This window comes from Vanessa tameamea, chromosome 25 (genome assembly GCF_037043105.1).
Source record: "Vanessa tameamea isolate UH-Manoa-2023 chromosome 25, ilVanTame1 primary haplotype, whole genome shotgun sequence".
Taxonomy (NCBI): Eukaryota; Metazoa; Arthropoda; class Insecta; order Lepidoptera; family Nymphalidae; genus Vanessa; species Vanessa tameamea.
Genome location: NC_087333.1, coordinates 5,101,152 through 5,116,219, shown reverse-complemented (window position 1 = coordinate 5,116,219; position 15,068 = coordinate 5,101,152). Strand labels below are relative to the sequence as shown.

Genomic DNA, 15,068 nt, shown 5'->3' with positions numbered 1-15,068 from the left:
CAAAAAAACATAACATTATTGTAAGTTGACATAATGATATGATTATTTGTAAGAAGAGCAAATAAAAAATTATAATATTTTTATCGTAAACTCTTCGCCATTTCAAACTTACATTGTCTACTTGAGCCCGGGCCTGACCTCAGACTTATCAGGAAAGCATTTTCTCACCTTCTCGGCCGGACATTAAATAACGTAACTGCCTATGACTTAGTTAATATTTTAAAACGAATTTATTGCGAAACGAAATACGACTTGATATTGAATCGTTAATAAACACTTCACTTTTATACAAAAGTACCGAGTTCATACGAATGTACCGAGTTCCGTGGGCTTAGACAAAATACACTTAATAATTGTCGAACCGATTTGTCATTTTTGCTAACCGACCTTAGATGATATATTTAACAGCTTATCTTAAGTTAAGAAGTATCTGTTTATAAAATGTGTCCGTCAAATCACTTCGTCTCAAAGGACAAACCTTACCCGGTTGACCATTACCTTAGTTTCACACTATAGTCCATTCCACGAATCGAACTCCTACGGAATAAAATACTCGTACCTACGTCATTGGTCAATGCGAGAGGTAAGAGATAGCGAGACGAATCCGTCATATAAGACAATCCTAAGAAATTATTTAGAAAATTGAGTTTACGCGCACTAACCATTAAACATTAACTTTAGGAGCTCGTTTCATGAAATGAACTTTATTGGCTTCTAACCCCCATATTTTTATAACTTCAAATTCATCAATTATAATGTGAATTTATCAAAGCCCAACGAAATAAATTTATTATCCTCTGAAACAAACATTTGTGCATATGGCGTTTTTCTTAAATTTATTTTTTTACGAGCATTGAAGTATTTTGTTAAATAAGTATATATGGAAAATGTATTTTTTTGAAATAAGAATATTATGAAAATAGTATCTATGTTCTTTTTATATATTTGGCATACGTTTTGGCGTCACAATGATGACATTTGTAATAACCTTCCCTTAATAATAAACATATTTATATATTTTTTATTACAAAACTAAATAAACAGGCCGCTATAGTTAATAAACTAATATGCAATATTCATAGTTATTATAGACACGAAAAATCTACACATGAAACAACTTTCTATATAAAATAAATACATACGTATATGACATCCATTTGAAACTAAACAAAAAATCTACATATGCAATTACGATGATACAAAATATACGATATTTATTTTTAAAAAAAATCGCCAGTCAATTGTACAAATTAAAATTATATTTAATCTGTGCAACTGTCTCACGAAACCAGTATTTCTACTACAACGATCATAAACGTAGAATGGATTGAGCGATGTATGTGTAGCTTATCTGTTTATTATTTCAGAGACAGAAAGCAAAGGGCAAAACAAGAAAGTCCCAAAAATGTACTTGTCAGAAAAACTATGCCTTTTAATTTTGCCACAATATAAAATCGAAATTGCTTAATATTGTTTATTTGTATCTTCATCAAAGAATATGCTGGTTGAGTTCTTCGCGTGGTCTTCTTTCTTTCTTTTGAAATAAATCTGATTTATAGAGAATACTTTTACGCATACATATTTACGCATATAATAATTGAGGTTTCAGGAATATTATTTACTGTCAAAAACAAATCATAGATGTATTTGTCCGACATTGGCACTTACTTATTTTCCATCGCTCAAACCCTTCTATGTCATTTCGACGATAGTATCTCATCTAATTATGGCAACATATGCATTAAACTGTAATGGACGAGCTAATAATTTGCACAAATCATTTGCGCATTATATCAGTTCAAGGTAAATGATACGCGGGCTTATTGTGGACTGTTTGTGTATCGTGGAGAGCCATGAGATATTTTCCCTGACCGTGGGACCAATCGTACTAATTTGTAACAGCCAAGATAAGTTTCCGATTCTCTTTGAGTATTTTTAAATCGGTAGACTTCGGAACGATTCGTTCGTTATGTTAGTACAATGGAAAAATCAAGGGCAGTGATTACGTTTTCGATTCGATTGCGATATTCGAAAGCGAAATTTTTCTAGTTGATTGGCCACCAGCTGTCAATTCCACTGTAACAGTTTCCAACGTATAGTGAGACAGAAATATGACGACAGAAATATCACGTGCGGTATTAAATAGCAAATATTCACAAATGTGGCATCCTGAGGTAACCATCACCTCAAAGGTTCACTTCAATGATAGGACGAAATTTTGTAGGTATTTAAGAACATGTAGAGTACAAGACATTTCCTATGTATTTACTTCATGAGTACAAAGAATTGCAATATTCAGTACTATTCATCCAGAACAGTGCGTCATTGTATATTTTGTCGTTATTTGAACTATTACTTGGGTTTAATTCTTGATCAGCCCACGTAACATTTAATATAGAAGGGAAATTTGTATTGAAATTTTACTAGGAAATCTTTCAAGGAACGAATTTCAGCTCGTCTGTTACAGATTTTATTTCATTGAACTACTGGGACGGAGTGGTGTTTTCTTTTGGCTTTTCTTATGGAGTCGAGACTTCTTCTTCTTGATTGTGCTTAGCCAGAGCTAGAAGGATCATCGTCAGTTGTTTTCTACTGATTTTCCCTTCGCTACTGTACTCTACTCCTTGGAGAATTGTTTCTTCGAACTCGAGAAGGTCCTGTGCGTCGTAATCCTGTAAAACAAAAGCATATAAATAGATATTTTGCATTAAGCATTGAATTTAACAAACATTAACAAGAATTAAACAAGATGTTCCACTTTTGGGCCAAATAATTCCTAGTTAACGCCGTATTTTCATAGAAGTTGAAAGAGCATTACTTCATCTTACTGATGCATCTAGTTCTGTATTTAACTGAGTATACGTATTAACAGATTTAAACTGTTCATTTTTAATTAGTCTATATTATTGTTCTTTCCTGCTGGAATGAATCTCTTTAAGGTATAAGCACATTTATACTAAGTTCATATCTTGTATAATTTTCTGGTATGTATATTATATACTGTGTTTAATAAAGAAAAAACACGTAGAATATTATCTAAAGAATACGTTGCGATTTTTACTTTCACCGTTGAGTTCAACACTAATTGGGTATTAGAACAAAACACATACTCGTACATACGCTCAGTGCTACCCAAATTTTGAACTCCATTAAAGATTTACGTTTCCTATTTAATAGGTCAAATAAGCTTTACAAAATCAATAGTTCGTCCGTCACAAATCGTCCAAGGGCTCCGGATAGGGAGAGATCAAGAATAATATTTGAAAAACGCTGATTATTTTTATATATAAGATTACAAGCTAATTAAATATATTACATGTTTGTACTGAAAAAAATTATGAAGGGGCTGGTGTCTGAATCGCGAGATCGATGGTTCACAATATATATAAGGTGTCGACTGTAAAAATATAATATTTGCATTTTTGGAACTTTGGTTTTAATGCAATTACTACCCAGTTTAATAAGTGTCTTCCAAAACTAAAGAAGTGATTTTTTGAATCGTGATTGTATACATATATCGATTACGGTTATAAAAGGAAACCTTTAGACCCTTTTAGGCATCAGTGTTATCACCGATCCCAATGTAATTTGTCTGAAGAATATCTCACCGAAGATCATTTCATTTCGAGAAATTTACAAACAGCTGCTATATACAATGTAACTTACTTTTTTAACAAGTTCTAAAAGATCCTTTAGAAATCCACGCAGCTCCTCATTTTCGATAGAGCCGTTATTGTCCTGAAAATGTAAGCAATATTTTTGTTAATAATGTTTTAACAGACGCCGAACATAATTCTGGTGCCGTATTATAAGCTTTCGAGTAGGTCGTGCTTTTAACTAAAATGGTTCTATAATTCGGGAACTTGAAGTTAATTTCTAAAGATAATATAGTAACATATATAAAATATAGCAAAAATTAATTATATTTAAGTGATTAAGTTAATTTGTGATATGTTGTTTTTCCATTGATCTGAGAAAGCCAGTTCTATCTTTAGAAATATGCAATTGCTCTCTTATCAGCGGATATTACCTTTTAATTTCAGCTCTGTTGAGAAATATCTATAGTAGATAAATGTAATTAATTTATGATTATTAAAAAAATGGCGATTTATTTTAATTTTCTATCAAATAATAATAGTCTAAAAATAAGCGGACACAGAATACTACATATAATAAAATTGGAGTGTCTGTCTGTAATATTAAAATTTTACTAAATGTATGTATACACGGTACATATAACAAAATAACATTTTTAAAATTTTTGTCTGTCTGTCTGTCTGTTTGTTCCGGCTAATCTCTGGAACGGCTGAACCGATTTCGACGGGACTTTCACTGGCAGATAGCGGATGTAATAAGGAGTAACTTAGGCTACTTTTATTTTAGAATTATATATAGAATAAAAATAAAATCACGCTACAATATCCAAATAACTTAAATTCAAACAACGCGCACGTAGTCGCGGGCACAGCTAGTATACTATATAATATACACTAATTCCCTATGCACTAAATAAAAGAGGCGATTTGTGAAAAAAATAAATGAACAAAAAATTATGAATAAAAAATTGGTGTACTGTAAAATTATGAAAACAGGACTATTCCTGTAGATAAGAAAAATGAACACAGATAATTTATAATAATATTATTATATTTAATTTATACGCTATAGAAAAAAAACTGCAAGATTTTTATGCAAGTTTCGTTATTGTAACGGCTAGGTCGATTTTCGTAACTTTTTTAGATCATTGTCTAAACATATTCTAAAAGATCAAGTCTGCACACAAAACATCACAACATTTTTATTTAACGTTGAAATTTGTGAATTAATACAGTAAGAGAAAATCCACCCTTTATTAACTATAATTTTACATTTAAAAAAATGCTATAAAATATTTACTGATAAAAACTTACCCTATCGTAAAGAGAGAAAACACGTTCGATATCGTCCTTTGTTAATTTTGTTGCGCCCTGTTAAATTAAAATATTAGATTCTTTTTTTTTTAAAGTGTTTATATCTATTTTTAAATGTATAGCTGTAATTAGTAGGAAAATTTAATCATTGACGGTATTTATTCGCCTTCGAGGATATCCATAATTATGACATGTTATGTTAAGTCAATTTATCAGCAATTTAATAGGGTTTATAATTCAATATGATTATAATTTTTAATAACTAGAATAATGGAATCTATTTTGACGACAAATTTTTTTTTTTTATTTAGCTACACATTTAAAAATAGCCGATAGCAGTCGTATTATTCTCTATTAACTAAAATAGATATTTTAAAAAAAATTGATAGTTATTTTAAAATAACACAATATAATTATATATTTATTAAAAAAAAAACGTACAGCTAGTTGTACACATTGTAAAAAATATAGTAAAATTAATATAATTAGTAAAATTAGACATATAAATAAAGTAATTATTGCAGATTAAAAAGAAAATATATTAAAAAAAAACCAACTAAGTATATATAACTTTAGACCTTATATTATTACTTTTTTTAAATATCTTTTTTAATATATAGTTATTTGAAAATTTAAAAAAAATATATAACTTAAATAAAACAAGCTTTTAAATATTTAACTAAAAAGTAATCTTTTATATTAAAATATTTACAGTGTTCACCTAGCAACGATGCCGATTACCTATTAAACAATTTGTTTTATCTGTAGGTCATTATAGTAGTATAATGTTTTATAAATTAACATTAAAACAAGTATTTTTATTATAAAGGGTTTTTTTTTTTAATATATTATTTTCTTTGACTAAGAATTAAGCTAATTCATACCTAACGACAATAGTTCAAAGATATATTTTAAAATGACTAGCTATTAAGTTTAATTAGCTGTATATATTAGCTGTAATTATAATGGCGATGAAAATATTTAAAAAAAGTTTGTAATGTGTTGGCTGTATAATTTCATCCTTAAGTTTTTGTTTCATAATATTTTTGGCATCGTTGTTAGACTAATGAGGACTCACCTCTATGCCCTCCTAAGAGTGCAGTGCAGACAAGCAGCAGTGTTAAGATAGATAGAGTCAGGCAAATCAAAGGTAACATGCTATTTGTCATTTAATAAATCTATTAATTTAGAATTATTTTTGAAAATAGTTTTCAATAATCTAAATTACACTTTATTTGGGCTTATGTCAAAATAATTCTACTAAGTATAAAAATTGTTTTATTAAATATTATAAATTTTCAAAATATTTTTTATACTGTTTTAAATGCCCATTTTTAACTATGTACTATATTGCTTGTAATAGTGCTTGTTTCAAATAATACACCTACAAAAAGTGAACATTTTTCTCACTATAATTTGTGAGATATGTGAATCGGAATGTGTTTGTGTGTGTGACTAATGTCAAAACAACAAGCAAATAAATGAATGTAAAGAAGTTATGAAAAGATATTAAATCTAAATAAATAATAAAAAATCTGTTTATTTATTTATTTTTTTATAAATTGTTTATGAATTATTTATGGTGGTTGTGCAAATTAAAAGAAGTTGACTAGTGACATATAAATGAATGAAAACAAATGATACCAAATAAAAACATATATTCATATCTTTTATACTGCATTATGGACTGTGTAACTTTTTACGTAACAACTGTTTTTATCGGTGTATAAAGTTATTAAACAATAAAATTATGCAACGATCAAAACATTTTTTTTAATAAAACAAATAAATCCTCTCTTACTAAAATATTACATAGAAATAAAAAATAAATTATACACGTCAATTGCCAATAATGAAACATAAAAAATATCGATTTCCTAATATGTTTTAATGTTAAAAAATGGAAATGTATATTTCAATTACCTATTTAATTAAAATGTTATATTTTTTCCAAAACAGTAATTAGTCGTTTTTTAACTGACTTAATTAAATAAGTAATTGAATGAAATGCGAACTATCGTTATGACAAAATGGCGGACGTGAAAATGTCGCAGTCTTGGCGGGAAATGAACTGTCACTCACCTTGAACACCTGTCGGCACAGGAAGTTTTCCTTTACCGGTAACAACCTGAGAAATATTGGTTCAATTTCCATTACAACTGTTTAGATATTTTCACATCAATAAAATATATAATTAATATTTTTTAATTTTCAATATATAAATATTTATATTAATGTTCTATTAATAAGTATTTCTTTAAGTTTGACTAATTCAATGACGTTTATGTTAATCAAATATTAATTTTGTCAGTCGGGAGATAACCAAAAAATATTTATCATTTTTAAGCTGTATCTCCAAATATCTGTCTGCGTATACAAAAGGAAGCAACTTTTATGGCATAGGTTGCCAAGTTATGTAATTGTTTTTTTTTTGTAATATAATATATATATTTTAATTTTTTTACATAAAAAACTTAATAGGCCGCCATCTTTGTTCATGGAGCTCTTCTGTAAGAACAAACTCGAAATTTAACGCTGAACACAATGGTCTAATTTCAGAAAGTATTATGCGACATTAACTATAATAATTATTATAGAATTTACGACAAACAAATAAAATATAGCGTATCACCTAAGTCAGTTTCTAATGTTTTACGAGTGGCATATTGAATTTATTTCGTTTAGAATCTAAGACACGTCACACAATATTTAGGTATGTATGTAACCGTGTAATAATAGATAAAATATTGAAACTAGATTTTTATATAGCTTTTTATATATATGAGGTGACGTGTTTTTGTAATGCCTCAATACATAAATGTAATATCAGAAGATGCAACGTGTTTCGGAGAAGATTTAAGAACAGTACAGTAACAACCTGTAAACTTTTCTAACCGCGTATGCTGCGGAGCTAAGTCCCTGTCAGGGACTATATATGAGGATTTCACTGAAGTTTTGAGTCTAAAGCGATCCCTTGAAATACTGTAGTATGTAAATAATAACAGTACTTTGGAGTGAGACAAAATAGATTACCTTTCTCACAAATATTCATTGTTTTATTATAACAAAAATGCCGATTCAAAAATTGGCCATCGGCTGGCAGATGTACGTTTTTGAATGGGAATAAAGTCTTGATATCGGGATTTTTGTGGTAAATAAAAAAGGTGCTATTAGACGATTTAAAGTAACAAGATTTTTTCAAATATGTATGAATTTAGACCTTCTAACTCAGATCATCGAGCCGAGTTGGCCCAGTGGTTAGAACAAGGCCGGCAACGCACCTGCAAGCCCCCCGGTGTTGCAGATGTCCATGGGCGGTGGTAGTCACTTTCCATCAGGTGAGCCTCCTGCTCGTTTGCCACCTCTAACATAAACATAACATAAAAAGAACGCGTGTATCTTAACCGATGATTTCGCGTTCAAACCCAGGCAGGCACCACTGAATTTACATGTGCTTAATTTGTTTATAATTCATCTCGTGCTCGGCGGTGAAGGAAAACATCTTGAGGAAACCTGCATGTGTCTAATTTCAACGAAATTCTGCCACATGTGTATTCCACCAACCCGCATTGGAGCAGCGTGGTGGAATATGCTCCATACCTTCTCCTCAACGGGAGAGGAGGCCTTAGCCCAGCAGTGGGAAATTTACAGGCTGATTATTATTATGATTATGTTACTCAGATCAGGGATCATCGTCAATATATCCTAATAATGTGATACAAGAAAAAAACAAATTGTAAATATCAAATGTTTAGCGGTAACATTTTAATTCTGATTTCTATTATTATTATTATTTCCTTTTGTCATTACGTTTTTTTTGCACTTATTTCTTCTGCAATATACTATTAATATACTTTTCTTTCGTTCTAAATTTATAATTGACGAGTGGATCATATTATCCAGACGTGCTTAAGCAAATATCTTTATATAACAGTTAAAATATTTGCTATAGTTATTTAATATTTATGCCATATTACTTTGTAAGTATTTTTAATCTAGATTAATACTACTTATTCATAGACAAGTTCCGAATCGGCCTTGATTGTATTAAATATGGCGACTAAAACTTTGATACCGTAAAAGGATAAAACAAGCAAATTACATAATCTGATCTCGTCTCCGTCGGGATTAAATCGGAAAATTCGGTGTTTTACCGGCTTTCCGAATATTAAACACGGTCTCGCTTTGTTGCTAATATTTACGGTTCGAAAAAGTATGTCGATGGCTTAATAGTAATTTTTGTCTTCCAAATTATCTGGTTTTAAATAGATATTTTCACTTTCAAATATTCATACAATAGTATTAAATGAGGAGACGTGTTTTGGAATCCCTTTGTAAATTATTTCTTTTCAGTTCGATGTAAGTGCTTACTCAAGGGTTTGATATAAGAGCCCTTAAAAAGATTTGTCTCGAGTCTCACAATATTCGTACCTATATTCAACAAATATACATTAAATTTGTAACAGATGATGAATTTTTGAATACAATATTACTATAAACGACTTTGGTTTCGCAGTTTCACTTGCTCAATCATTGTTGACTTCCAGGAAGGATATGTTATATACATATATAATTGTATTTAACTAACCTAACTTTGTAATTTAAATGCTGGAAAAGACTGCTGTGAAGCCGGGGCGAAACGCTAATATAAATTAAAAGATAATATTTAACACATATTACTTTTATAATAAATTGAACGTGCTCAATACTCAAGGATTTAATACAAGAGACCTTAAACCGCTAAACGTATGTCTTGAGTCTTACACTCTTCGTACCTCAAGTCACTGCTATTATCATTTGTACTGATAATACCCATCCTTTACACAATTTATAGCCTACCTAGCTAACCTAGTTAGTCTATTTCAATGGCAGGAGGAGGTAATATAAGTAAACAATTTAACTTTGATTTGAATTGACAACTGATCGAGATCTTATATAGTTTACAGGCAAGCACCATTTAATTTTCACGTGCCTTGACGGTGAAAACATCGGGAGGAAACCTGAATGACGTGTCTAATTACAACAAAATTCTGCCACATGTGTATTCCGCAATGGAGCTGCGTGGGCATACGCTCCAAACTTGCTTTTTTTATTCATTATGAATTTACGAATTAATGTTGTTTTAATTTCGGCTAAGTTGTTATCAGAACTTTGGAAGTAAGACAAATTAATCAAGAACTGTTTCAAGTGTAAAATATAGCGAAGGTTTTGGCAAATCGAATGAATTGTGTAAATCTAAGGGTTTATATTTCGTATAATTGTATGACGTCGGAACGGACTAGCGTCTGAGACACAGGCTCGGTCCAGTTCGCGTGTACTCATAGAATGAGTACGTACAATTTGTAATATTACTCATAAGTTTTGATACATTCATGTACATTATTTGGTTTTGGTTTCCAATAAAAAATTATAAACCCGCGGCTACCCTCGCGTTTTAGGGTTTGGTCGTCAGATTAGGCATAGTCAATGCCCTTGAAGTTCAAGCTTAATAAAATGTCCTCAAATTCGGTTAGAAGCGAGAGACGAAGGAGAGCAACAGACATACATACAGACAGACAGGCAGGCAGAGTTACTTTCGCTATTATAATATTATTATAGATTTCTGACAGCTCGCTATAAGGCTATGTAGGATTTATGGCGGAGGGCTTTGTAATAATAATTACTTTATAGTGTAATTTATAGTTAACCGAGGCAATTACTCAAAAGTGATTCTAAAATTGGTCATATGGGCTGCGTGTGCGTGTGTGTGTGTGTGTGTGTGTGTGTGTGTGTGTGTGTGTGTGTGTGTGCGCGCGTGTGTGTGTGTGCGTGTGTGTGCGTGCGTGTGTGTGTGTGCGTCTGTGTGTGTGTGTGCGTGTGTGTGTGTGTGTGTGTGTGTGTGTGTGTGTGTGTGTGTGTGTTCAACTCAATCTCAGCTTTGATAGTCCTATTTAAATTCTACATAAGTATTGTGCTTGCATTGTTGTGTACTCACGTCTCCTAGCGAGGCTGATGAACGTGTCTGGTTATCTTATTTAAAATGTAATGTAGATCAAACAGACATCTGATGGTAAGTGGTGATTATTACTATTATTGGTGTAAGAAATATTAATCGCTAAGGAATTATATGATGAGTTAATGGTAATGACCATTTACTATCAGGTAGCCGATTTAAGGCAATCGTCAATACACTACAAACCTTGGTAACGAAGAAGCTATCCTGTGCCTGTAATAACACTGGTTCACTCAGCCTTAAAACCGGACCATAACTATACTAAGTAGTGCTTGTGCATTGTTTGGCAGGAAAATAAGTGGTGAGAAAGGTATTTTTTGTTTGTAACACATATATTTTTATATATAATATATAATGTAATGTAAAATGTAATGTAAAAATATATGTGTTAGTTTAAAACGAATTCTAGGATTTAAAAGTACTTACTTCGCCATTTCCGACAGTTGAAGGCGGCCATCTTTATTTGAATCAAATACTTGGAGCTGCGAACATAAACTGCTTTAGTTACTTTTATTATTTAAAAAGCCTTTTATTTATAATTACTATTTTATTTAAATTAATATATGAAAAATGACCTTGAGTCTTGATATTTAAGTAATGCTAAGAATTAAATATTTATTCACTCAATTAAATGAAAATAGTATTCTAAATATAAGTTAAGTCTAAATAAAAATAGGCAATGACGTCGACAGTTCAGTTAATTTTTGTGTCCGCTGTTAACCGATTTAATTATTTATCAATAACTCTCGAATGGTCAGGTTTTAGGTATAAAAAAGTATATATGTCCAAAATTTCAGGTAAAGTGGTTTGGCCATGTTAGAGTAACAAAAAGATGGACAGGTTCCGCGTTCATAATATTAGTATAGATAATTATGATTGAATTTCGACCTCTGGGAGAACACCAGTTAATTAAAATTAATATAATTCCTCGACTACAAAACGCGTCACAAGTGTTTGTGACGTTGGCATAATGTTAATATGCCTTTAATATTAAATCACACAAAATGGCTGTCTGTTACGAAACTGACGTCGCGTACGCGTTCGGGAACTGTCAGCCGCGTCGTTTATTAATCATTATGATTGAATTAAAATACTCTTCGAAAATATTGAAATCAGATCATTTTCAATTAAAAATATAATTATGATCGTTGTCGCCTGCGGATACGCTCTCGTTTTGGTGTTTGATCGTCAAGTTAGTTAATAACAAAAGTAACGTATGTAGGAGTTAAACCTTGCTCTTAACAAATTTCATCAATTTGTTTTCAGTCAAAACGCAACAGACACAGTTACTTTCGCATTTATAATACATGTACGTATTAGTATAGATTCAATGAAATTACATTTGTTGCAAAATTTTGAACATTCTCTATCTCGAGGCATTTCTAGACCTTGTAGTAACAGTGAAAGAGAAATATTCTTAAACAGATAATATTGCTACCTATACCAATACGGTACTATACTAGTAAATGACCACTAATCACTGGGGGGAGGGATCACTAATCGCGTTAAGAGAATACGAATTGCAATTCAACGGAGATATGCCGTTAGCATCTTTGCCTCTATTCCACGCGGTCATGATTTGTAGCGGCTATTTATAATTTTTAATTGTTAAGCTTGTTTAAAACTTAAATTGTCTTAGTGTTTATAAATAAACGTTTCCTTCACCATTGTGTCGGTATACTCGATGAGTTTGTCTTCAGATACGTCGTTAATTTTCTTCGCTTCCTTCAGCAAATCTCGGAGAAAGTTCTGGAAATATTTATCAAATTAACGGTTGAATTTAAAATCTTCTATGTTTTTTTTTATGATTGTTGGCCAATTTCAATAGAGATCAGCCACTTACGCAGGAGATATTATAGTGCAAAATGTGTGTGCAAGTACACTCTCTATTCCGACACTCTCATAATCCGGACGGCAAATCCAACACGACCGGAAAGAGTTCAGGCGCAAGACCAACGGATTTACGTTCTCTTTGAATTTATATACATTTTAATCCAATGGATGTTTTAAAATAACTCGTAAGGCGATGGTAACACGCCAGCCCAAGCAATGTTTTTGTGAGGCTCGTGGTAAAAGTCTGCCAAATCCTTTGGTCAAAGTAAAAATTCCCGCCCGTAAATGGGATATTGGAAAGGCCTGGTGATGATGGCGTTTTTTGATGCACAAACATTTCATATCTACTTAGCATAAGCATCGTTGAAGTTCACGGATGTGTAGAACCTATTAAGATAAAATTATTAAACATAGTATGAGGTTATGTTATTTTATTGGGCACATATATAAAATCAATAATAATGTAAGGGAGCCATTAAATATCAACATAAAATACTAAAAGGAAACTCAAAATGTCTAATCAAAAAGTCTACGAATAAAAATAAATATCATAATATATTATAATATCTATACAAATAATAAAGTATATATCTCTTTTGATATTGTTTCAATCGCTAAATTAACGTTTCCGTAAACAATTAATGACTGCCGATAAAAACAATTTTAAATCTTTGCTAAACTTTTAAAAAAAAATGTATTACGTTTCATTGAATTTTGTTTCAATTAACATTCTACTCTACGACTACAGTTAAACAAATCATATTCATTACAAATCTTTGCCTATACACTTTTAAAAAAGTTAAATTATTTACATCTCTTACAATAAATTAACGTTTCAGTTTACTACAGATTAAAAAGATTCAATTTAAGTCTTTGCATAAACGTTTAAAAAAAGTTGTATGTAATACAATACCTTAAGCTCATCAGCTTCAATGTATCCGCTGCCATCAGTATCGTATTCCCTCCAGATCTGAAACAATATCGATTTCATCAATAGGAACCTGTTGCTATACGTTGTAATATTTAATGGCTTCATATTTTTTAGCAAGTATGATAAAAAAACATTGTTTGATTTTAACGAAAGTTTGAATAACTATTTAGCTGACGATGTGAACAATACAGATAAGATTAATGTGTGTATCGTAAGCTTTATATACTTTTCGTTCGTGTTATGTATAATTTCAATTTAAAAAAAAAAGCTTGTATTTTCAATCACCCCAAACAGCTCTGAGCTGTTCTGTTCCCATTCGAAGCACTCATCTGTTGCTCAGAGCTACTGCCGGTCTTCTAGCTCTAGGATATGATGATGTTTAAGTCGTCTCACATATTGGTCCATGTTGAATTGGCGAACGAGTTCGTTAGGTTGACGGATCAACAGCTCTTTGTATTATTTGCCAAACTCCGAATTTCCTCTTGATTGTTCTCATTTCAATATTTTCAATATTAATAAATATTTAGAGTATAAATTATTATAATAAAATTCTTCTTTAAGTAGAAGATTTTAAACCTTACTCAACTAAGCCATTCTAGTAGGTGGGTTTGAACTTCGGGTGAATATCAGAGATGTTATGGAGCTCCGTAACCGTAAGCGAAACTATTGAATGTCCGAAATAAAAATCTGTCACGTTGGAAATATCAGTCTTTATAGCATATTTTTTATTCCGTGTACTATTCCGAGTTTGCATATATGTTCAAACTTTACAATTTAAATGCACGTTAGAAACTTTAAACAAGGCATTGCGATCTAAAAGCAATAACCCGGCAGTTTGTAGAGCTGTAGAGCTATTGTGTAACCAAACTCGAAACAAACAGTAGAAAAATCGCAATCATCCAGAAAAGTGATATTCGACATCGACTACTATCGAAGAAAACAAGCATCAAAATGTTTTCAACATTTCACAAGTGAGATCCGAAGTCATCTCTTACAGAATGTCACTGCAGTGCGGCGCTCAGTTTATAGGAGAGAAAAAAATATATCCTAAAGAAATTTCATTTTTGCAAACTCTATCGTTAAGTTTAAAATATCAATTTAGTTATAACATCCGAGGGAAGTATAGTAAAGTTAGACGTACAGCGTTAGTCTCTTGCCCGCTGTAAAATAACAATGTCGATTTTTCTACACGAATGCTTTTCGCTAGTATAAAATTATCTTTTAGATAAAATTAACGACGAGTCGTGTGGTGCTTGAAAGAAATCTTCTTAAGCTTATACGTTTTAGAAAATAAGATATCTTATCTTATGGCGCCGTTATAGTTATATTTCAAGTTCAATTTTGAGGGCATTTTTGTTTATATTCATCATTACCTCGACAAAGGGCCATCAAACTTGGGAAC

General features: G+C 31.0%; 1 protein-coding gene across 2 annotated transcripts in view; it reads right to left on the bottom strand.

The window, feature by feature from the left end:
* Positions 1 to 1,213: 1,213 nt before the first annotated feature.
* Positions 1,214 to 15,068, bottom strand: part of LOC113396631 (calbindin-32) — a 176,641-nt gene continuing 162,786 nt past the window's right edge. The window contains exons 6-13 of one of the 2 annotated variants that reach the window (XM_064218954.1): positions 13,649 to 13,705; positions 12,568 to 12,651; positions 11,329 to 11,384; positions 6,993 to 7,038; positions 5,989 to 6,000; positions 4,911 to 4,967; positions 3,667 to 3,738; positions 1,214 to 2,672 (exon numbers count right to left, since the gene is read on the bottom strand). In XM_064218954.1, the coding sequence (XP_064075024.1) occupies positions 2,520 to 2,672; positions 3,667 to 3,738; positions 4,911 to 4,967; positions 5,989 to 6,000; positions 6,993 to 7,038; positions 11,329 to 11,384; positions 12,568 to 12,651; positions 13,649 to 13,705 (537 nt within the window). In that variant the 3' untranslated portion in view covers positions 1,214 to 2,519. The remainder of the gene's footprint in view (positions 2,673 to 3,666; positions 3,739 to 4,910; positions 4,968 to 5,988; positions 6,001 to 6,992; positions 7,039 to 11,328; positions 11,385 to 12,567; positions 12,652 to 13,648; positions 13,706 to 15,068) is intronic. The other variant, XM_064218955.1, reaches the window with a different exon arrangement.